The sequence below is a fragment of the Equus caballus genome, chromosome 5, assembly GCF_041296265.1.
Source record: "Equus caballus isolate H_3958 breed thoroughbred chromosome 5, TB-T2T, whole genome shotgun sequence".
NCBI classification, from domain to species: domain Eukaryota; kingdom Metazoa; phylum Chordata; class Mammalia; order Perissodactyla; family Equidae; genus Equus; species Equus caballus.
The window spans coordinates 9,826,215-9,849,858 of record NC_091688.1 but is presented as its reverse complement, the minus strand read 5'-3'; the positions used below and the strand labels follow the sequence as shown (position 1 = coordinate 9,849,858).

At 36.2% G+C, this 23,644-nt stretch overlaps 1 protein-coding gene across 15 annotated transcripts in view; it reads right to left on the bottom strand.

Annotated features, from left to right (window-relative positions):
• RABGAP1L (RAB GTPase activating protein 1 like) overlaps positions 1-23,644 on the bottom strand; it is a 674,786-nt gene that overhangs the window by 629,599 nt on the left and 21,543 nt on the right. For 2 of the 15 annotated variants that reach the window (XM_070266396.1, XM_070266400.1), the window contains exon 2: positions 20,423-20,495. The exons of the other annotated variants lie outside the window; for them this stretch is intronic. In XM_070266396.1, the coding sequence (XP_070122497.1) occupies positions 20,423-20,434 (12 nt within the window). In that variant the 5' untranslated portion in view covers positions 20,435-20,495. The remainder of the gene's footprint in view (positions 1-20,422; positions 20,496-23,644) is intronic. 15 annotated transcript variants of the gene reach the window in all.

Here is a 23,644-nt window from a genome sequence, read left to right as displayed (position 1 = left end):
AAGAAATATAAATGCTGAGGTAAGAGAAATATGGAAACCAGGTCCAAAAGAGGCAAAATAAATTTTTTTAAAAATGCCAGAAGAAGAAAACAGAAAACTTAAGTGAGAACAGTAATACTGAAGCCTATAATAATAATAATAATTCTTACATTATACCAGGCACTATTCTTAGCACTTGACATATAAACTCTTTCTACCTTCAAATAAGCCTATTATTATCTCCACTTTACAGATAAGTAAATTGAGGACAAAAAAAGTTAAGAACTCTGCCCAAAGACACCAGTATCATTGAGCAGGAATTGGAAGCCAAGTAACCTGGCTCCTCAGTTTGCAATTTTAACACTGTACTATGTTCCTCAAAAAACATTAAAAGAAAATTTTTCTAAGTTGAAGGAAAACCTGAGTCTGGACATCTAAATATTTTGAATATACAAGGAAAAATTAATTGAAGAACATGCTAACATCTAAATATAGCCTATTAAAATACTTTTTTAAAATCCTATAGAAAAACAAGGAGCAAAAAAGAATTATCTACAAAAAGAAAAGAGAGGAGGAGTGTGGTAAGGGCCGGGTTCAGGGGGAGTTCATCTCAGACTTAACCCTTTCCTCTGGAAAACTAAAAGCCAAATTATAATGAAGCAATCCTTAAACATTCACCAGGAGAAACAGAAAGATCAAAACCAAAGAATCTCATACCTATCTATGCACATACAAAATCAAGCACTTTTCAACAGGACAAGAACTCAGAAAATAGATCGCTCATATAATATACTCTTCCTGAAAATAATTACCCAACTATATATCCCAGGTTAAGAAGAGAAGAATCAAAATTTAAAAACAAACAGTTAAGGACAGGGAAGTTAGTCGATAAAGAACAAACAGTGAACAATAAAATCAATTATACCATAGTAAGTCTAAATAACTGTTGTTGATATAATTATAAAATCTAAAGCATATGTAAAAACTTCCTGAAACACTTGATTTTATACACTAACAATTAACTTGGGTCAAAATAATAGAACATCAACAGAACTCCTAATAAGAAAGAAAAAATAGATATACATTTACATATGTTAAATTTCCCACTTTCAGAGTTAACAGATACAGTTGACCCTTATTAATCACAGATTCTGTATCTGTGAACTCACCAACTAAAATTTATAGTCCCAAAATCAATATTTGCAGCATTTTTGCAGTCATCTTAAGACATGCACAGCACAGCCTAAAATTTGAGTCACCCATGTTCCCAGCCAAGGTTGAACAAGGCAATGCTCTTGTTTCAGCTCTCACACTGTAAACAAGTGCCCTTTCCACGGTCTATTTAGTGCCACATTTTTTGTACTTTTGTGCTTTTTGTTGGTGATTTCGTTATTTAAAAGGCCTCCAAGCACAGTGCTGAAGTGCTGTCTAGTGTTCTTAAGAACAAGAACACTGTGATGTACTGTATGAAGAAAATGTGTGTTAGATAAGCTTCTTTCAGCCATAAGTATATATATTAAATAATATAAATACAGTCAACTGACCTTTGACAAAGGAGCAAAAGCAATACAATGAAGAAAAGACAGCCTTTTTTACAAATGGTGCAGACACAACTGGACATCCACAAGCAAAAAAATGAATCAAGACACAGACTTTCTGCCCTGCACAAAAATTAACTCAAAATGGATCACAGACCTAAATGTAAAATGCGAAACTATAACACTCCTAGAAGATAATACAGGAGCAAATCTGGATGACCTGCAGATTGGTGATAACTTTTTAGATATAACACCAAACGCATGATCCTTGAGAGAAATTATTGATAAGCTAGATATCATTAAAATTAAAGTTTTCTACTCTGCAAAAGACACTATCAAGAGAATGAAAAGACGAGCCACAGATTGGGAGAAATTATGTGCAAAGGGCATATCTGACAAAGGACTGTTATCCAAAACATACAAAGAACTCTTAAAACTCAACAACAAGAAAATAAACAACCTGATTAAAAAACGGGCCAAAGACCTTAACAGATGCCTCATCAAAAAAGATATACACATGGCAAATAAGTGTATGAAATGAGATGAAGCTCCATATACGCCATCAGGGAAATGCAAATTAAAACAACAATGAGATATCACTACACACCCATTAGAATAGCTAAAATCCAGAACACTGACAAGACCAGATGCTGGCAAGGATGTGAAGCAACAGGAATTCTCATGCACTGCTGGTGGGAACCAAAAATGGTACAGCCACTTTGGAAGATATTTTGGTGGTTTCTTTCAAAATGAAACATACTCTTACCATTGAATCCAATGATCACGCTCCTTGGTATTTACCCAAAGGAACTGAAAAACTTATGTCCACACAAAAACTTGCACACAGATGTTTACAGCAGCTTTATTCATAATTACTAATACATGGAAGCAATCAAGATGTCCTTCAGTAGGTGAATGGATAAATAAACTGTGGTATATCCCGACAATGGAATATTATTCAGAGTTTAAAAAAAAGCTATAAGTCATGAAGAGACACGGAGGAAACTTAAATGCGTATTGCTAAGTGAAAGAAACCCATCTGAAAAAGCTACATACTGTATGATTCCAACTATCTAACATTCTAGAAAAGGCAAAATTATGGAGATAATAAAAAGATCAGTAGTTGCCAAGGGTTAGGGGAAGGGAATGATGAAAAAGTAGAGCAGAGAGGATTTTTAGGGCAGTGAACCTACCCTCTATGATACTATAATTGTGGATACAAGTTAGGGTATACAACATCAAGGGTGAACCCTAATATAAACTATGGACTTTGATAATGATGTGTCAGTGCAGGTTCATCAACTGTAACAAATGTATCACCCTACAAGGCCTGTTGATAATGGGGGAGGTTATACAGGTGTGGGAACAGAGGGCATTCAGGAAAATCTCTATGCCTTCTGCTCAATTTTGCTGTGAAGCTAATAGTGCTCTAAAAAATAAAGTCTTTTTTAAAAAATAAAATAAATTTGGAAGTCAGCTGCATCCTCCCCATAAGGGGAACAAGCTCCCCCTGGCCTTCAATCCCCACCAAAGCGCTCCATTTGCCAAAAAGCTCACACTGCTCTTTTCTTTTTCTTTTTTAAACAATTCACTTGTCTTTAGTATACTTACAAGGTTGTACAACCATCTCCACAGTCTAATTTCAAAGCATTTTTACCATCTCAAAAAGAATCCCTGTACCCACTAGGAACAGTCCCCATTCCTCCCTACCCCATGGCAACCTCTAACCTGTTGTGTGTCTCTTCACATTGCTCGTTTTTATAACTTTCTAGCCTTTCCTGACTAGTTAAGAGACTGTGACTAGTGCATGCCTGCCCACCAGGTGCCAAGTAACTGATAACAATGAGCAAATTATGACCTTGGGCAAATTACTTAATCTCCCTATGTGTCTTTTTTTTTCAGATATAAAATAGAATAACTATACCCACATCACAGGATTATTGTAAATATAAAATGATTTATCATAAGTAAGGTGCTTAGAACAGCACATATAAGTACTCAATAAATGCTACTTATTATAGGTATCTATACTGTCTACCTGTTAAAAAATTTTCACATAGGGTCAAAATATGATGACCACAAAAAAAATGATGACTAACAACAGGTTGGACCATATGAAATTGCCAATACATGACATTATGGTTTTGACCTATAGAAACGGCAATTTCATGTGGTTCAACTTAATATATACTGCTTCTAAGTATATTTTGTTCTAAAACAAAAATACATGGCAAGTGTTGTTAAAAAGTATAAATCATATCAGGCATATTATAATGAAAAGGATATTGAGATTAGCAAATTCAATATCAGAGTGTAATTCAGGCCAAAGCATTAAATAGGACAAAAAAAGTCTTTTCCATATTGATAAGTGGTACAAGCCACACTGAAGACCTCTTAGTCAAAAGGCTCTAATCAACTACAAAAGCAAAAACTGTTCAAAGTACAGTGAAAAATTGACAGATACACAATTACAATTCAAGCTGAAGACAACTTAGTTGTTGACAGATCAAGTGCATAAGAAATGAGGATACCAGAGTTTAACTGGTATGGCTCATTAACAGATATATACATAAATACTGAATTATCATTCTGGCCAAACAAAGATTGATTTTCAAAACACAGCACACCCTAGACCACATAAAAAAAATTAAAACTTTTAGAGGAGAGATTGTTTAGGATATATTCTCTGACAAAAATACAATATAACTAAATACCAATTACAGTTTACATCAAGTAGAGGGGATCTCAATTGCTTGTTTATTGTTAAACATTCCCAAACTCTGACTAGAAAAAAGATCTGTTTGGTGCACTGCTGCTTCCCCAGCACCTAAGAGAGCATCTGACACATGGTAAACACTAAACAAATATGTACTGAATGAATGAAATAAAAAGCACTAAACATTTGGGGCAATAAAGACATCAAAGCTACAATCATAGACAGTTTAAAAGGTAAAAATGAGACTACTACATATCAAAATATTGCTAGTTTTATTCCAGAATACCTTTATAGTAATATTATTGTGCAAACTGCCACAATTTCAAAGTGTCAATTGGGAACCTATTAAAACTAATAAGAGATTTCAGAAAAATAACACAGCTCTTGGGACAGATTAAGTACACAAAACAATGCCAGTCATCATTATGACAAACATTTCTCTACTTTCACACATTTCATAGTTTTTTACTTTATATATTGACACACTCAGCCTGCCTTTCTTATGCCAAATGCAGTAACACATATCCACAGGGCAAAGATGATTTCCGGTTCTTCTATGGTAAAATCATCTGCCCCAGAGGCAAAAGACCAGATCTCTTCTGCAGCAGGGCCCATAAAGTAAAACTCCTACCCTCACCACTACTAAGGACAGGTGTGTGGTCCCATCCAAAGGCTTCCTGGTCACCAAGGCAGTAAGAAAGTCACTGGGCCTCCCTCTCAGGGACCCTGAGTCTCTGGAAAGAATATCAACCAGCTACAGGACTTCCCTCAGCCTTAAACTGTATCTGCTATCTAGAGATTTCACACTTTCTTAGCTACCTACGAATACATCTGCCCCACCCACACACACACACAAATCAATATTACTATTAGACATTTAACTTACAAATATTTTCTGAAATATATTCTCCATGAAGATAAGAGATAATCAGTATTGTTTTTATTATTAAGTAAATCTGCCAGATATAAAAGAGACTAATTCAACAGCTTTCTTTTGGGCCAGCTGCATCTTATTACTCTACACCAAAAAGAGGATGGGAGGAACCCATTCATGATAGCCAATAAAATAAGTATCTAACAATAGACTTCTTATGTATACACAGAATTTACAAAAAATACTAGTAAACTTTACTGAAGTGCACAAAAACTTCCAACAAATAGAGATACATATAATGTTCCAGGATGCATAATTCAGAAAACAGACCATTATGAAACTACATATGGTAAAGATGCCAGTTCTCCCCAAGTTGATTTACAGGTGCAATCTAATTCCATGAAAATTTTAAAAAGAAGTTCTTGTGAAACTTGACAAAATAATCTAAGTTTTAGGATGATGATTAAGGGCATGAGCTCTACAGCCAGACTGCCTGGGTCTGAATCCTGGTTCCTCAGCTTAATGTGATCTTTAAGTATTATACCTATCTGCATCTTGATTTTTGCTTCTGTAAAATCATGACATAACACCAACATCATAGGGTTGTTATTAGGACTGAACGTGCTAATACATGTAAAAAACTTGACCCATATTATTCACTCAGTAAATATAAGGTAGTATCAACATCTGGAAGAAAAAATGGGGGGAAATAATCAAGAAAATGTGGGGGGGGGCGGTATATTACCAGATAGCGGATGATAGATTAATTGGAATTATGTAATACTGGTATAAGAAATCACAGGCAAATCAAAGAAATAAAAGAGAGAATTCAAGAGCCTACCAGTATAAAGAACAATTTGATATAGGATAAAAGTGGCATGTTACAAAGCACTGGAGAAATGACAAGTTTAGTCAAAACATGAACGGAAGGAGAGATTATTCAATAAAAGGCGATGGGACAACTGGCTACTACGGAAAAAATCAATTTTGATCCCTACCTGAAACCAAACTCCAAAAAAATGTCAAAAGGATTTTGGTTCTTTGTTAAATGACATGGGGGGGAAAAATATATATACACATATATGGCTATTTCTGATATCAGGGTGGGGAAGAACTAAGCATAAAGCAAAGGAAGAAATCATAAGGGAAAAGACTGATAAACTTAACTTCACAGAAATTTAATTCTTATGCATACTAAATAATATGAACAAAATTTAACAGCAAAAGTTTGAAACATGACAAAATGGTATTATCCTAAATACATAACAAGCTATTAGAAATAAGTAAGAAGATAAATACTCCAATAGAAAATAAAGGACATAAAAAGACAAATGATCAGTAAACATGTTATTAAATGTTTTCTAGCATCTATTCCATCTCTTCCCTAGCTGCGTAGCAGCTCCAATCCCCAGCCTCAGGAGAGGGAGGTTAAGCATGCAGAAGTGGGGGGTCTCTAACTGAACTCTAAGCCAATAAACTTAACACCTGTTATTTTAACGCTTTGTTCCAAGAGGGTCACTAAGTCTTACGCCAATTAACATGTTATTTTCCTGACAACTGTTCGGGAAAGAATATAAGAACTAAACTGTTGCATCAGATTAAATCCACAAGAGAATGTACTGGAGAGGAGAGAGAAGCTGTCCTCCCTCTGGACAGTATGGTATATAGATAGATATGAGGCCTATAAGAGATCTCAGGTGTCAAGGAAAGGGTAAACAATGGCTCTAAAAAAAGTGAACAAGTTTTTACTTCACTAGAAGCTAAAGAACCTGAAGAGACATATTTTGCAGTTGAGATAATTACACTTTAGTTTGGATTGAAAATAACAGCAAATTGGAAAACAACACTTAAAATATTTTTCAGAGACCCAGCTACTAAGACATATAATAGGCTAGACAAAGAAGACAACACTAAATTCTCTATCTAGTGTTGATCTCCATCTACTTGTGTACAGAAAGTTACATAAACACATATTTTCGTTGTCCAAGGAAAGTAAATATGTTGAAAAATTATAATGCCCTGTACAAATCTTAATGAAACTGTTCAGCTGGAAAGAGAGGTAAAGCTTCTCTAGGAATGAAGGTAATTAATTAAGAGATCTACAGCAATTTATAAAATGGTTGCATGACAGTATTATGAATTGCTAGGTAAGGAAAATTATCACCTTTAGCTGGTCTATAAAAAATAATTTTTATATTAAAACTTAACTAGTCATTCAAGAGAAAAGACTGACTAAATTAACAAACAAATGCTCCACTATCAAAAAAACATTTATTCAGACTATGGCAAAGTCATTCAAAATGATATTATGGTCTGTCTTCCCTTTTTGTGAAGTAAAGAATGAAATTAATGCAGAGATAGATGTTTGAGGACTTCTTGAAACTGGTAAAATAGTTTTCCCTCAAGAGAAGATCCAGCTTTTAGAACTTTCTGAGCACCAGTGACTAATGTGAAAAAACCAGATATCAACCACTCTCAACTGAAACCACAGTAGAACTCCAAACTTAACAGAAAGTCAGATATAAGCTCAAGACAAAACAGATTTTCCTTAAAGTAGAAAAGAAAAACAGAGGTAGGCTAATCAAAATATAAGAAAAAGATACTCTTTCTTTAAAATGTATACTCTACCTGGAATTAGATAGTGGTGCACATCCTTGTGAATATACTAAAAACCACCCAACTGTACACTTCAAAATGGTGAATTTTAGGGTATGTGAATTGTATCTTTTAAAAAGAAACAGTGTAATGGACATTTATATGCAAAACTTTCCAGAAATATAAGGAAAACATATGTAAAATGACTGTTATTCATCAGAAATTTTGTGTTTAGCAAGAATCTGCTATTAAGCTGTAGTTTCTCTATATCCCAAGATTTCTTTTCTCAAAAAAGAGGAGGCGGGGCACAAACAAGTACATATTTTGTCCCCTTAATAAGCCATGAGATTTGAATATCTGAACGAACACGTAAACCCTTTGCTAACGTTCTCCACAAACAGTTTCTACATCTGAGAACCCTGTGAGTGGCTGCTGTGGTTTCAGTTGAGAGTGGGTGATCATCTGGTTTTTTCACATTAGTCACTGTGCTCAGTAAATTCTAATAGACGGATCCTCTCTTGCAGGAAACTGCTCATGCTCTGCAGACCTAAGCTGGGAGCTGAGCTGCCTGATCCCACTGACAGCTATGTTCATACAACAAAGAATGTGAAAATAAAGAGTCACCCGTCACTTTTGATGAGGAGTTCTGTGTTGTCTAGGGAAGACAAGTTCTAGGTTGTCTACCTCAAACAGGCAGATGATTGTCACTTTTCTATAAAGCCTCTACATCCTAGAAACAACTCCACATGAGCAGGATTTCTCTTTTCCAGGATACATAGGGCAGAAAGCATCTAGGGGAAGTCAGAATAGCATCTCTTTATCCTGAGCTCAAACTGATGTTGCTTTTACCTTTGTTCTACAAAAATAATTAAGAGAATATGAAAAACTACATTCTAATATACATTAATTTGTATTGCATATGAAAAAATTATAAATAAATATTAAGCTGTTATTTACAAAGTCTTATTGTTATAGAAAAAGCACAACTGACTTGATTGTAGACTAAGTACTCAATTCAGATAGCCATCAGCATCAGGGAAAAATCTAGCCAGTTGGCTCACATTGCCAACCCAAGAAAATACTATTGACCCGAATTACAGGCATCATGCCTATAATAATTACCATTTACTGAGTATCTATGTATTTATAATACTTCCAAAAACTCTACAACGTAGCTATTATCCTCAGTTTATAGATATGAAAACAGGAAAAGAACAGTTGTTAAGTAATTTGCCTAAGGTCACAGTGTTAGTATATAGCTGAGGCAAAACTCAAAATCAACTCAACCAGACTCCAAAAATCTTGCTTTTTCCACTATGGAATGATGCCTCTCAAAAGAAAAAGTACATAATAATAATATCTAACATTTATTGAGTGTTTATTTTGTACTACGCACTTTATATTCCATCTCATTTAACCTTCACAATATAACATAGAGTTAGTATTAATCCATTTTTATAAATGAAGAAACAATAGAACATTAAATGATTTATCCAAGGTCACAAGATTAGTATGGTAAGCTGATCAGTGCAGCCATATTCTTAACCACTAGATGCACATGTGCACGCGCACACACACACACAACTGCTACCATTTATTAAGCTTATTATATAGCAGGCACTGTGCTATGCACTTTTCTTTCTCTTTCTCTTATATAATCTCTCCAAGTACAACTAAACAAACCCTAGAATTTTAAATGTTCAGCACCTACTATTCCTCAACCAAAAGAGACTTTTAGTTTGTCACTTTGGTGACTTTATTTTATTTTTTTTTCCCTGAGGAAGATTAGCCCTGAGCTAACCTCTGTTGCCAATCTTCCTCTTTTTTGGCTTGAGGAAGATCAGCTCTGAGCTAACATCTGTGCCAATCTTCTTCCACTTTATATGTGTGTTGCCACCACAGCATGGCTGATGAGTGGTGTAGGTCTGCACCTGGGATCCAAATGAGCAAACCTGGGCTACTGAAGCGGAGCATGCCAAACTTAACTACTAAGCCACAGGGCCAGCCCCTCAGTGACTTTTTAAGATGGTGAGTTTAAGAGAAAAAGTAGCCTATATCCAGAAGACAAATTTAGAGAGTCCACAACACCTTAAAAATAGAAATTTACCGTGCTGCCACAGTTTTACCAATTGTATAATCTTCCTTCCTCCTCAAGTGCAACACATGCTAATTTGTGTGATTAACTCTGCTTTTCCTTTAGTAAACATATAGCCAAAAGTTGGTAGTTATTATTAGCATTTACCATTTTACTATTTATCGGTTGTTCTGCCAGGGGCTTTATATTTGTCCATTAATTTAATTGTTAATTGGGATTAAAAAGGAATTAAGTAACTCACCCAAGAACCACACAACCAGTAAGGGCTGGAAATGAGATGCAAACCCAGGTCTATTCCGAAGGACCATTCTTGAACTATGCCATATCTTAAAATCTAGGGAATTTCAAGAGACATATTTAGATCAAAGAAAGAGATCTTGGAATTGGATCTTGAATTGGAGAAGAACAGAGAGCTCCTATATTTAAGAGCAGGAATAACTTTGGAAATCAGAAACTAGTCATTCTATCTTTGAATTATTTGAGAAACACTTAAATGATCAATTGGTTAACAAAAAAGTAATACAAGAACATGGAACACTGGATAAAAACTAAAAATTTCTATGAATGGCTAGTCATGTCTTTCCAACTTTGAAAAACTGAAGCAACTATAATGTGTCATATATTCTGAAGATGACTCCCAAAAATGGAAGAAAGATAATTAAATACTTACCCAAAATGTGCCAAAGAATTTTTTTTAATGTGCATACCATGGATTCATTAATTCAAACATTTACCAAAGCCTACTATATACTTAACACTTAAAGCTGGGAATTTAGAGATAAGTCAAACCTGTGGAGTCTTTAGGCCCTAGTACCTACAACTATGCTGAGGGTCCCTGCAGTTTCTCAAACTGCCACTTACTTGTGGATCTCTTTTAAAATAAAGGAAAACAAAAACTTCAGCACTTCCAAACAATTCTTCCCCACTCTCTCAAAATATTGTTTAGACTCTTAGAGCAAACCATTTATCCTAGCCAGTTACTGAACTTGAATACAAAATAAAAATGAGAATATTTCAAAACATAAGAATTAAAGGGACAGCACTAGTGCACGTAAGTTTCAGAAATAGAAGCATTCTTCTAGAGGAGGTTGAACAACTCTTCTTATTACTGGGTCTTCAAATCACATTGCAAGCCACAAAATATGCAGCTTCTAAGTAAACTTAACAAAAACAAAACAAAAAAGAAAACGAAGTTAAAAGAGAACCACTCATTATTTGATCTGAGAAGTTTTTTCTCCCTACAACTCAGTCAATAATTACCTTCAAAATCTTAGGAAGAGCCCTCATAATCTGCTGATTTTAAGGAGAGAAAAATAAAATACTACCCTCATATCTAGTCAAAATATCTGCCACTAAAATCAGTCTTATCTGAATTAAAATACTCAAGCCTTCCACAACTTCAGTCATCAGGATAACAATTGTCAACTCCATAATGATTTTTACAAAGATGAGATGGAAGAAAGGCATTAAAAGAAAGTTCTAGCTAGTACTGAGCTATACGTTTATCCCAGAACCAAATCCTACCAAGAAGTAAAAGTCCTTTAGGTGAAAGAGGTGAGTAAAGTGATCTAACTGGTTCCCAAGTCCAACTACCGTTGCACTACAAAGCCACTGTCAGAACTTATATACAAAAAAGCACTCCAACCGTCTACAAGCTTCAAGCAAGTAGAAATGTACAAAACATTTGGTCTAATTCTATGAATTAGTAAATTAAAAGTTGGTATAGACCCTCCAACATGAGTCTCACTTCTTTAGTTAAGTTTGGAAGATAAACTCCGGTTTTCCCAAAGCATTTTTTTTATTACCATATTGTTGGGAGATTCGAAGTTCAGTTTAACCAAAGGTATTTTCTTTTAATCTAGTTAAGTTTCAGCTGAAATAACAATTAAATAAACAAGTATTTCTACCATAAAAAATATAGCACAGGTTATAAATACAAAATAAAATTTGTTCCTAATTAGGCCCAGAGAGTAAATATATAGCCATAAACATAGTCATGCTACTTTATACACGCAATCCCTTCCTGATTCCCGAAGTTTACACCTGGGAATTTAACAACTGTAAACCAACACCCAAACACAAAGTGAGAAGTCAAAGGTGTCTTTTTCCCCACTTAAATTACCTAGTTTATCTTTTTAACACACAGCTAAATGTTATTTGTTGTGCTTTTCTCCTAAAGGTAAAAATATGAGGCAAGAATTCTCTCCTGCTTCTGAACAAAGGAACTCAGATAAAAAGTCAAATATTTTATACCAAAATTACCACCTTTAAACCAAGTTCTAGAAATAGAAAATCGTTTCCAAGAAAATCAACACAGAAACCACAGTAGTTAACTCTACATCTGAACTTCACTTCTTTTTTTCAAATACCAGCAAATAACTTTCTTCCCACTAGTCAAAGCCCATCTCAGCACCTTAAATTCTGCCCCTGACTGTATTTTTTATCTACGTGTGTCATTTAAGTAATTTGTACCTAATATGCTAAATATTAGCCTTGCATAATAGCCCTAGCACACAACTTCAATTAACACCTGATGTTATGACCAACCAGTAGTGGGAGATAAAAAGTTTAAAAAATGAAAGGATGAGATCTTTTCCAACTTATCAAAGTCTTGTCAAAATATCTCAAACTTCTGTAACCCAAGAACACATTTCAATGTGTTCTTTCAAGAGAATGATGAAAATAAACAGTTGGAGAAACACAGAAATGAAACCCATATTTGATATATCCAGAAATAAAACTCAAGTACTACATCTGAAGTAAATTGTAATCTATCATATTTCATATATAGCTACCTAGGAACTATACATTGTACACTGGGAGGAAAAAATTCTCAATATCCTCCTTGCTTCACAAAAGTACAAGAGTGTCCCAAACCCTAGGTCACAAAGAAATGTATTTACACATGCTGTAGAAGGTTCCTGTGCGCCCTGGCAATAAGAAAAGGAGAGCACAGAGAGGGAGGTGATCTGGGCAGTGAGGATCTCCAAGGGCATCACAAAGGACCAAGGCTGGGTTCAATGAAAATATCTTCATTTAACTGCAGTTAAAGGCAGTTTCTAGCAGCCTAAATACTAACTTCTAGTACCTCTCTCTTCACTTTCTGGCTTCCAACCAGTACTGGATAGGCACTCCCTGCAGGAACTGCTGTCCTTTCAGTCCAGTTCCACTATGAAGTATTTTCTACCTTTCAAATGCCAAAATCTTAAATTAGCATACTTCACAATGCATCATAACTTCTGCAAAATAATTTTTTAAAATAAAATGTCATAAGTAGTGAAAGAAAAAAGAGAGAGAGAGAGAGGGGAAAAGAAGGGAGTGAGGGAGGGAAAGGTTTAATGCGGACAATTTAGGAAACTCAGCAAAACCATGTCTTAAATGGCTTTTTTCATGTACATTTTTAAAACCAAATCAGCAAACAGTAACTGGTCCAAGAAGAGCTCCAGAATTCTCTACCCAAAGAACAATACAATTTAGTACCAGGAATCCCCACCCTTGTTACAATTTCTAGCATCAAACAGACTGTAAACAACTAATCCTATGTTTAGTTGTATGTTTCAACCTTATTTTCTTCCATAAATAAAGACACTATTTATCCTGTTACACATATTCAAATCTTAATGAAGTACCATAGGCTCTCCCTTAATGTAGCTGAGTGAATGAACATACAGAAAGAGGCCAGTCAAGAAATATTACTAAGAAATAATTATGTGCAAGGCATCCATATAAAGTTTAAGGCAGGTCAATGCTTTTTTGTGTGTTTTCCTACACACCGATATAAATAATACCTTTTTTTCCAAAATATCAAAATGTTGACTCAAACAAATTAAACCTCCAATTTCAAATGAAACTTAAGGCACTTAAAAGAAACAAGTGTTCACTAATGCACAGCTAACCCACATGCTCCCTTCTCCCAAAATATGGAGAATATAATTGAGATTTCATTCTGACAAGAAAATGAAAATCTATACCTGGTGGTCTGTGTAATACTCATATGGTCAAGTCTGCAATATAAGGGCACATCAGTATAAAAGCAATTGCAGCCGTTTGCTCTCATGAAATGAGTACGTCAAAGAAGTAAGTATTAATTTGAAAGGATACACATTTTCTATTAGCAGTACAATTTAGGAATGTAACAAGTATCTCATACTAGTGTTTAATGTGGCAGTTGCAATTTTTAAAGATTTAAATGGTTAAGGTATAGTTTCTTGGGAATAAGTTACTATAACTCATAAATAACAATTATTTTATTACCATTATTTACTACATGCTTACTATGAATCAAACAGAATTGAGCTAAATTTTAGTTATCTTTTTATGTTCACAACAATCACTGAACTAATTGTAATCCCATCTAACAAATGAAGGAATACATTCAAAAGATAAAATCAGGGGCCCGCCTGGTGGCACAGCGGTTAAGTTCGCACGTTCTGCTTCTCAGCAGCCCGGGGTTCACTGGTTCGGATCCCGGGTGCAGACATGGCACCACTTGGCAAAAGCCATGCTGTGGTAGGTGTCCCACGTATAAAGCAGAGGAAGATGGGCATGGATGTTAGCTCAGGGCCAGGCTTCCTCAGCAAAAAGAGGAGGACTGGCAGTAGTTAGTTCAGGGCTAATCTTCCTCAAAAAAAAAACATAAAATCATTTGTTCTAGTTAATATGGTTAATTAAATATGGAGTCCAGATTTGAAGCAACCAAATCAATCTCACTTTGTAGTGGTCTGTCTCCTACAGCAACTGCCCATAGGTCAGCTATCCATCTCAAGGCTAGTGGGAGGGGCGGGGAGGGGGGCAGGGAGGAGACCAAGTTAAATGGTTTAAAACATGCCTGCCTAGTTCCTTGCCTAAAGTTTCCATCTGAAGGGACAGTGGCTGTGGCAGGTGTCATGACTCATTGCACTGAAAAGAAAACCCTATTCTTCTGTTCTCCTACTTCTATGTGGGGGCTTTCACTTCTTGCTAGGAAGAATGCAATACTGGAATAAATCCTCACCACATTTTTCAATCCAACTTTATTACTAATAAAGCTCAAAACTTATTTTCTGCCATATTTGGCTCCTCATTTCTGTTCTCAATTAGTTAAGAACTTGGACAGGTGCAGAAGTGACTTAATTAGACCATTCTGAATCTCCAGTTGACATGTGCAGTACAGTCAGAGAAACAGGGCTTGAGATCAAGCAGCTGTCTTTAATGAAACACACTAACAACATCAAGAGAACCACAGGGATGGGTATTATCATTTACAAAATTAAGCCAGTAACATAACTTCTTTTTATGTTTACTGTAAGGTTTCAGAAATAATCTATTTTTCAACATGCACTTATTTCAATCTATGAAATCTTCAGACCATTTGGTCTAATACTCTGACCATTTTGAAAAGAATTAAGTCAACACCACCAGCTTTTGTTGCTGCTCAGAAATTGGACTCTATCAGTGCACTCAGTCCCACACTCTAATCCCAAACTTTATAGTCTGGCCTATCTTTCCCTTCATTAATATAGAAGCCTTCCTAGACCTCTGCTTACTTTGAAATGAGCCAAATCTGATCATTTCCCTGTGTACTGAATGTTCAAGACTCAACTCTTCTGTTATTTCAGAAACTTCCCTGGTTATGCCCCAAGCATATTCTAGTATTGTTCTCTGTTCAGTGGCTGATAAAGACCAGCAAGGCAATAAGCAAGCTGATCGTGGCACACAAAGCAGTTATAAGACCAGGGGTAAAGCCAAGGAGAAAGCAAGCAAGAGGAATGTGGGAGGGAAAGGAGGAAACAGGCAATCAGCATTTAATGAGCAGCTTCTACCAAATCTCCTTCCAATAAAAGTATAGGTACACATAATTAGCCCAATTTACAAAGGCAACAGACTCAAATTAAATAATTTTCCCAAGGCTACACTACAGATAAAAGGAAGAAGCACGAAATGTTCACTAATCTCACTGACCAATGTTTTTTTCCGCAAGCCAGTATACAAATATCCCCCCAGGCATAAACCGAGACATGCTGGGGATACACTAAGAAAATGATGGTGAATGCTAAGCCTGGTGTGTAGTGTAAGCTCTCCTCATTCACCCCAGTTTTCCAAAATTAATAAACCAGGAGGGAATGTTTTTTTCTTTTCTGGTAGCTATTAAAATATCTATTTGTATAATCAGTATGCCATAAAATGCAACATTCACATAAATTCTTAAAGCAGAATTCAAGAAATTTTCAAGATGCTCTGAGGTATATCCTGAACTTCCAAGAGGTACTCTTACTCTCCTCTGCCTTTGGGGTTCTTTGCAAGTAGTTTAAAACGCCCTATTTTACACAAATTTGGGAGGGTAAAATCCCAACAGTTGGATTTGTCTAAATTAACAAATCTAGAAACTTTCTCCAATCCTTCCAAAAAGAGTCAATCCCTCCCTCTACAGTGCTTCTGCAACATTTTATGCTAATTTATATTCCTACTCCAGGAGTTATCATACCACACAATTATTTATGTGTCCAGCTCATCGATCACAACTAATTCCTCTCGGACAGTAACTATACATTATACATCTTTGTATTTCCAGCTCCCAGGAAAGTATAAGGAATATAGTACTCCACCTGACAATATCACACTTGTTGAATGAATGGGTTAAACTTACGTATTTCAAAGAACAAAATAATTTCTCTCTAGCAAGATCATTTCGACAGAGAAATTTTTTTATATTTTAACTACATTAGACAACCTTTACAAACACCAAACCCAAATCCATGTTACAAGTATAATAGGATTTGAAAGGTTAATTCACTCACTGATAGTCAAGGAACCAAGTTCCACAGACTTAATACAAAGACAAAACGCTAAACACTTACTGCACACAGTTCTTTATAAAAAGTATAGCCTTTCAAATCAGAGAATTTCTGGTCACGCAAAAACCAGGATAAAAAGGAAAACCTTGACAAACGATGCCTGCCATTCTGTTTACACTAGCACATATTATTAAGGGCAACAGCTCTTAAGACACAGCGAATCAGAACTGCAGTATCTTAGTTTAGCTTTAATTACCTATGCTCTACTTCTAGTTCTATACTTTAAACTTCTTTGGTTCTCCAGAGGGCAAGTATCACTATATTATGCAGAGTCACAGGAAAACTTTACTTTAGAAAAAAAGGGCTACAACTATTAATAATATGCATATGATCTTCCTAGCTTTTCAAAGCTTTCCACAAGATGATGAGAATTCTCAAGATAGTGGCAATGAAAAATAGATGAACAACTATTTTTAAAACGATAAGCAACATTTTCTCCCATGTTTTAAAAAGGATTCTATTTGTTTTAGCATAAAATGTGCAGGTTCTAATATTACCATCAGAAAAATTTAAACGTCCTATGATGCATATATGGATGTACACTATTTCCATTTAAAAATATACTATAGGCTACCAATAAGGTGACTAAGTGGTATTTATTAGTTAACACCCCCACAGTGCCTGAAACGTATGCAATTATTAAACATTTATTAAGTCTACAAATATTTAAGCTTCTATTACCTGCCATACACTGCTCTAAGGATAGGCTACCGTATCATGGTAAACCTAAGAGATATGGCCCTTGCCTTTATGTAACCTTCAGTCTTGTGAAAAAGGCATAAATTCAACAAATAAAAACACAAATATATACTTATCAAATGTGCCAAGCAGAATAAAGGAAAACAACAGGGTGATACTAGTAGGGGGGTGGGATATCCTACTTTAGACTGGAATATTAAGGATGCCTCTCTGAGAACTGGACATGTGAGATAAGATTCTCCATCCAAAGACTTGGAAAAAAGATTATTCCAGGTTATGGGAACAGCATGTGGAAAGGCCCTAAGGTAAGTTTCAGAAATTGAAAAGTCAGTATAACCTGATCACAGAAAGCCACAGGAAGAGGAGACGTCTCCAAAACTGGCAGAGAGCCAGCTAATGTACAGTTTTATATCACATGTTAAAGATTTAAGGTTTTATTCTTTTTTTTTTTTTTTTAAAGATTGGCACCTGAGCTAACAACTGTTGACAATCTTTTTTTTTCTGCTTTATCTCCCCAAATTCCCCTGGTACATAGTTGTATATCTTAGTTGCAGATCCTTCTAGTTGTGACATGTGGGATGCCACCTCAACGTGGCCTGACGAGTGGTGCCATGTCCGCGCCCAGGATTCAAACCGGCAAAACCCTGGGCCACCGCAGCAAAGTACACGAACTTAACCATTCGGCCACGGGGCTGGCCACTAAGGTTTTATTCTAAGTGCACTAAAAAAATCTAAAATGAAGCACTACAGGTCAGGTGTATACAACAAAGACCAAAATACAGAATGCCAAAAAGCATTGGCCCTACATCAAAAGCTTGGTAAATAAAGGTACACACAGATTTCAAGTTAACATGTTTAAGGTGGATATATGTTATGTTTTCATGATTCCCTAAACAACTGTTTCAATTAACCCATCATCTACTAGACATGACCACTTCTTCCCTTTCCCTTTATATGTCTAAACTAGCAGATAGAATTGAGCAGTAAAATGGTCAAATACAAAGGAGAACAATAGTACATGGATAATGACAAATTGGCAAGTCAGCCTCTGAGTGAGCTGACCAGCTTTTCTGCAGGTTGGGGTGGAACGGAAGCAGGGGTCTATGCAGAAGATACAGACATTCTGAACTGTTCAAAGTTTAACCATATGCATTCATTACTTTTTAAATAAAAACACTGACTATAAATACTACATTTCTCACTAGAAAGTAGTTAAAATTATTTAACTGCTTGCCAGAACACCACTAAATCCTTCAGAAATTATTTCGACTTAATTTTGAATCAAAATGGAAAAAGTGAGTATTAGCTATTATTTTGTGAGGTTAACTATCCCTGCATCTTCATCATTTACCTGAAACTCAACTACGTAGAAAGTATCCTTGCGAGTTTCTACCTACCATCTTCTATTTAATAAATATCTTTGATTGTTCAGTGAAACATCTTGCATCTCTACGAAAATGAGTTTGAGCATTAGTGTCCAAAAGTGACTAGAAGACAACATCTAACTCTTAGAACTAAAAAAAATTAAAATTAAACCATGGGGCCAGCCCAGTGGTGCAGCAATTAAGTTCACATGTTCCGCTTCTCAGCGGCCCGGAGTTCACTGGTTCGGATCCTGGGTGCAGACATGGCACCGCTTGGCAAAAGCCATGCTGTGGTAGGTGTCCCACGTATAAAGTAGAGGAAGATGGGCATGGATGTTAGCTCAGGGCCAGGCTTCCTCAGCAAAAAGAGGAGGACTGGCAGTAGTTAGCTCAGGGCTAATCTTCCTCAAAAAAAAAAAAAATTAAACCAAATTTTAAAGTAAACATACATAATGAACCAGTGATCCATCTGCAAAAATCTGTCCCAGATAAACAGCTGCCAATATTTGAAAATACCATTACAAGGGTTAATTGTAATGGTATAAATACCATTACCAACTGGTAATAAATACCATTACAAGGATAATATTAGCATTGCTTTCAATGGGGGGGGGGGTAGGGGGAGAAAGGAGGCAATCTAAATTTGTGACAATAAGGAAATAGTTCAATGGGTTACGTGGCAGTACACTGCCACTGAACTGTCACAGAAAGATGATCAAAATATACTAGGTCTATTATAAGCTCATTTTTTATTAATTGTGTGTTTGTTAAACAATGTATTGGGAGAAGTAGAATTTCACTTTTTACTTATATCCTCCTTTTAAATTTGTTACAATGATCACATACTACTCAGGATTTTAAAATAAAGTCAGAAAATTTCAAGAAATAATTATATGAATGTATAATTTTATATTTCTTTAAATAAAACAAAAAAATCATTTTAATTACTGTAGTCCCTCCTTCTCTGCGGTTTCACTTTCCACAGTTTCAGTTACCTGCGGGGTCAATGGTGGTCCAAAAATACTAAACGGAAAATTCCAGAAATAAACAATTGATAAATTTTAAATTATCCAACATTCTGAGTAGCATGATGCAATCTCACACAGTCCCACCCAGGACAGGAATCATCCCTTTGTCCAGCGGATCCACGGTGAATATATTACCGGCCTACAGTCACTTAGTAGCCATGTTAGTTATCAGATCACCTGTTACAGTACTGCACTGCTTGTGTTCGACTAACCCTTATTTTATTAAGTGATGGTCCCAAAGCTCAAGAGTAATGATGATGGCAATTTGGATATGCCAAAGAGAAGCCATAAAGTGCTTCCTTTAAATGAAAGAGTGGAAGTTCTCCATTTAAGAAAGAAAAAAAAATCGTATGCTGAAGTTGCTGAGATCTATGGTAACTTTTATTACAGTATATTGTTATAATTGTTCTATTACCAGTTGTTGTTAATCTCTTACTGCGCCTAATTTATAAATTACACTTTATCAAAGGTATGTAAGTATAGGAAAGATCATAGTATAAAAATGGTTTGGTACTATCCACGGTTTCAGGCATCCACTGGGGGTCTTGGAATGTATCCCCCCACAGATAAGGAAGGACAACTGTACATGTAAAACCTAAACGAAATAAAATTTAAAATTATCCTTCAAAGTACTTTAGCTCTATAATTCTCAAAGCAAGCTGCATACAATTTTCTTCATCTCAACTGGGATATTTACTTACTGAACAGTCCATAACCAGTAGACTCTGAAGTTAGATCCAAAGCATCTCCTGGTCTCCCCACATTTCCCAGATCCTGTCATCAGAAACAAGAGGATGGCAGAGAGCACTGACAGATTTCTCCCAGATTCTTCCTATTCCTAGAATCACATTTCAATGGAGTGTATGAATCCTAAGAGGTTAAGAATCATTGCCCTGTGGCCGAGTGGTTAAGTTCGCGCGCTCCGCTTCAGCGGCCCAGGGTTTCGCTAGTTCGGATCCTGGGCACAGACATGGCACTGCTCATCAGGTCACAATGAGGCGGCATCCCACATGCCACAACTAGAGAGATACACAACTAAAATGTACAGCTATGTACTGGGGGATTTGGGGAGAAAAAGCAGGAAAAAAACAAAAAAGAAAAAGAATCATTGCCCTCTACAGCTAACAAGAATATGAGCAGGGAAGGGATGCCACCATAACTCCACCATACAATCCAGGAATCATGTTCCTTGGTATTTACTTAAAGGAGTTGAAAAATTATGTCCTTACAAAACCTGCACATGTATGTTTACAACACCTTTATTCATAATTGCCAAAACCTGGAATCAACCAAGATATCCTTCAATAGGTGATTGGATAAATAAATAATAATCTAGACAATGGAATACTATTCTTTGCTAAAAAGAAATGAGATATCAAGCCATGAAAACACATGGAAGAACTTTAAATGCGCAGTACTAAGTAAAGCCAATCTGAAAAGGCTATATACTACATAATTCCTGCTATCTAACATTCCAGAAAATGCAAAATTATGGAGACAGTAAAAAGATCAGTGGTTGCCAGAGGTTACAGGGGAGGGATGAAAAGGTGGAGCACAGAGGATTTTTAGGGCAGTAAAACTATTTTGTAGGATACTATAGTGGTGGATACAAGTCATTATACATTCATCCAAACCCATAAAATGTACAAAACCAAGAGTGAATCCTAATGTAAACTACAGACTTAGGGTGATTATGATGTGTTAACATAGGTTCGACTGTAACAAATATACCACTCTGATGCCTGTTGTTGAGAGTGGGGTAGGCTCTCTTGATGCTGAGTGGAGAGAGGGGATAAATGAGAACTCTCCGGTACTTTCCGCTCAGTTTTGCAGTAAATCTAAAACTGCTCTGAAAAATAGTCTATTCAAAAGCAAAAATAAGTAAAAATAGCATCATGGGGTTAAAAGCAGGAAGATAAAAGGAGGCTGGTCATATAACTTGAAAGCCTTGTTGCCACTTTATTCCCAAGGTTTGCTGACATTTTGAATGAATGCATAATCATGGCCCTTTCTGGTCAATCATCTTTCAGAGTGTGAAATTACGGAGAATGCTAGGTTGGAGGATTGGGCGAGCAGTGGAGGGCCTGGGGCTCTAGAATCAACAGATTCAAATTCACCAACTGAGCACCACTAATCTACTAAACAGTTTTCCACACATCTTTGGTATTCTTGCTGCGCCCACCAAATTTTAATTCCTATGGCAAATAGTTTTTTCCTTCACCTTCTGCCATTGGAGCAGGCTTCTCCATAATCCTTCCTTATAACAATTTATATTTCAAAGAGATTTGATTCTCTTCCTTTTAACACTTTTCCCTTTGGCACTTTACAGGCATTTGTAAGCATGGTCTCTCTAGGACCAGTGCAACTGACCCCATCTTACCAACAGAGTAATTAAGAATGGTTTTTCAGGAACTGAGACCTCTCGTCCAGTTCAGGCCAGTTGAGACCACCAACCCATCAACTGGGCCTGCACAAACACCCAATAAGTGACCCTTTTGACATCAAGGAGCCGAAAACTCCACCATTTTGTCAACATGAGTCTTATGAAGAGCCGTGAAGCTTGACTATGCTTGTGTAGATCAACAATTACCTCACTTCTCCTTACCTCCAATCACGCATCTCCACACTTCAGACAGCCTTGCCCTTCATCCCATAAATTTTGTCCCAAGCCCTGAATCAGGGAAACAGATCTCAGAGCATACGCCTCCTGTCTCCTTGCTGATTGATCTAGCAATAAAGCTGTTCTCTTTTCCTAAAAGCTGATGCCACAATAACTGGCTTTTTTTATGCACATCAGGTAGGAGAAGCCCAATTTTGTGCAGTAAGACTGAGGAGAGGACCAAATCAAAGAAAAAAGGATGTATACCACCTATCACTTAAGCCAAGTTCCATAAGGTGCTACAAGGATACTTCCACTTATATCCCAATGGCCTGAATTAGTTATATGGCCACTCCAGCTTTCAAGAAAGGCTGGGAAATGTTGTCTCTATTATGGGTGACCATGAGCCCAGGTTAAAATGCTACCGCTTCAGAAGAAAAGAAAGACAGCTATTGAAGGACAATTAACAGGCTCTCTCACACTCATCCTTATATCCTTGCCATAACAACTGACAAAGATATAGCTGGCACTCAATAAATATTTTATTATTTCTTAAATCAATTCAACTGAAAAAAATCAGTTATTGAAAGCCTCCTATATCAATTTCAAGTTCCTCTGCTTTAAGATTCCTTCATAAACTAGTACCATCCTCCTAATGTAATCTTTCTTTTTTTTTTTTCTTTTTCTCCCCAAAGCCCCCCAGTACACAGCTGTATATTCTTCGTTGTGGGTCCTTCTAGTTGTGGCATGTGGGACGCTGCCTCAGTGTGGTTTGATGAGCAGTGCCATGTCCGCGCCCAGGATTCGAACCAACGAAACACAGGGCCGCCTGCAGTGGAGCGTGCAAACTTAACCACTCAACCACGGGGCCAGCCCCTCCTAACGTAATCTTATTTCTTAATATTTAAGGGACAATTTAGTGTGCTCCATAAAAGCACAGATCTTAGAACTCAACTGCTTGAGTTTAAATGCCAGTTCTGCAACTTAGTAACTGTGTGCTCTCAGGTGAGTAACATAATGTTTCTGTGCCTCAGGTTTCTCATGTGTAAAATGATGATGATGATAATAATAATACTGACGTTCTAGGGTTATTTGCAGATTAAATGGATGAATGCATGTAGTACACTTAGATCAGTAACTGAAACAGAGAAACCATTCAATGAGTGGCTAGCTACTATTACTCCCCCCATCATTACTGGCCAACTAATTGTCCCGTGGTCTTTAAGTTATCTTCTAGGCTTTATCAGACCCCAGTCTAAGATAGTCATTTTTACTTTTGTTCTACCACTTGAATTCATGATAACTGCTTCAATCTTTTGATCTT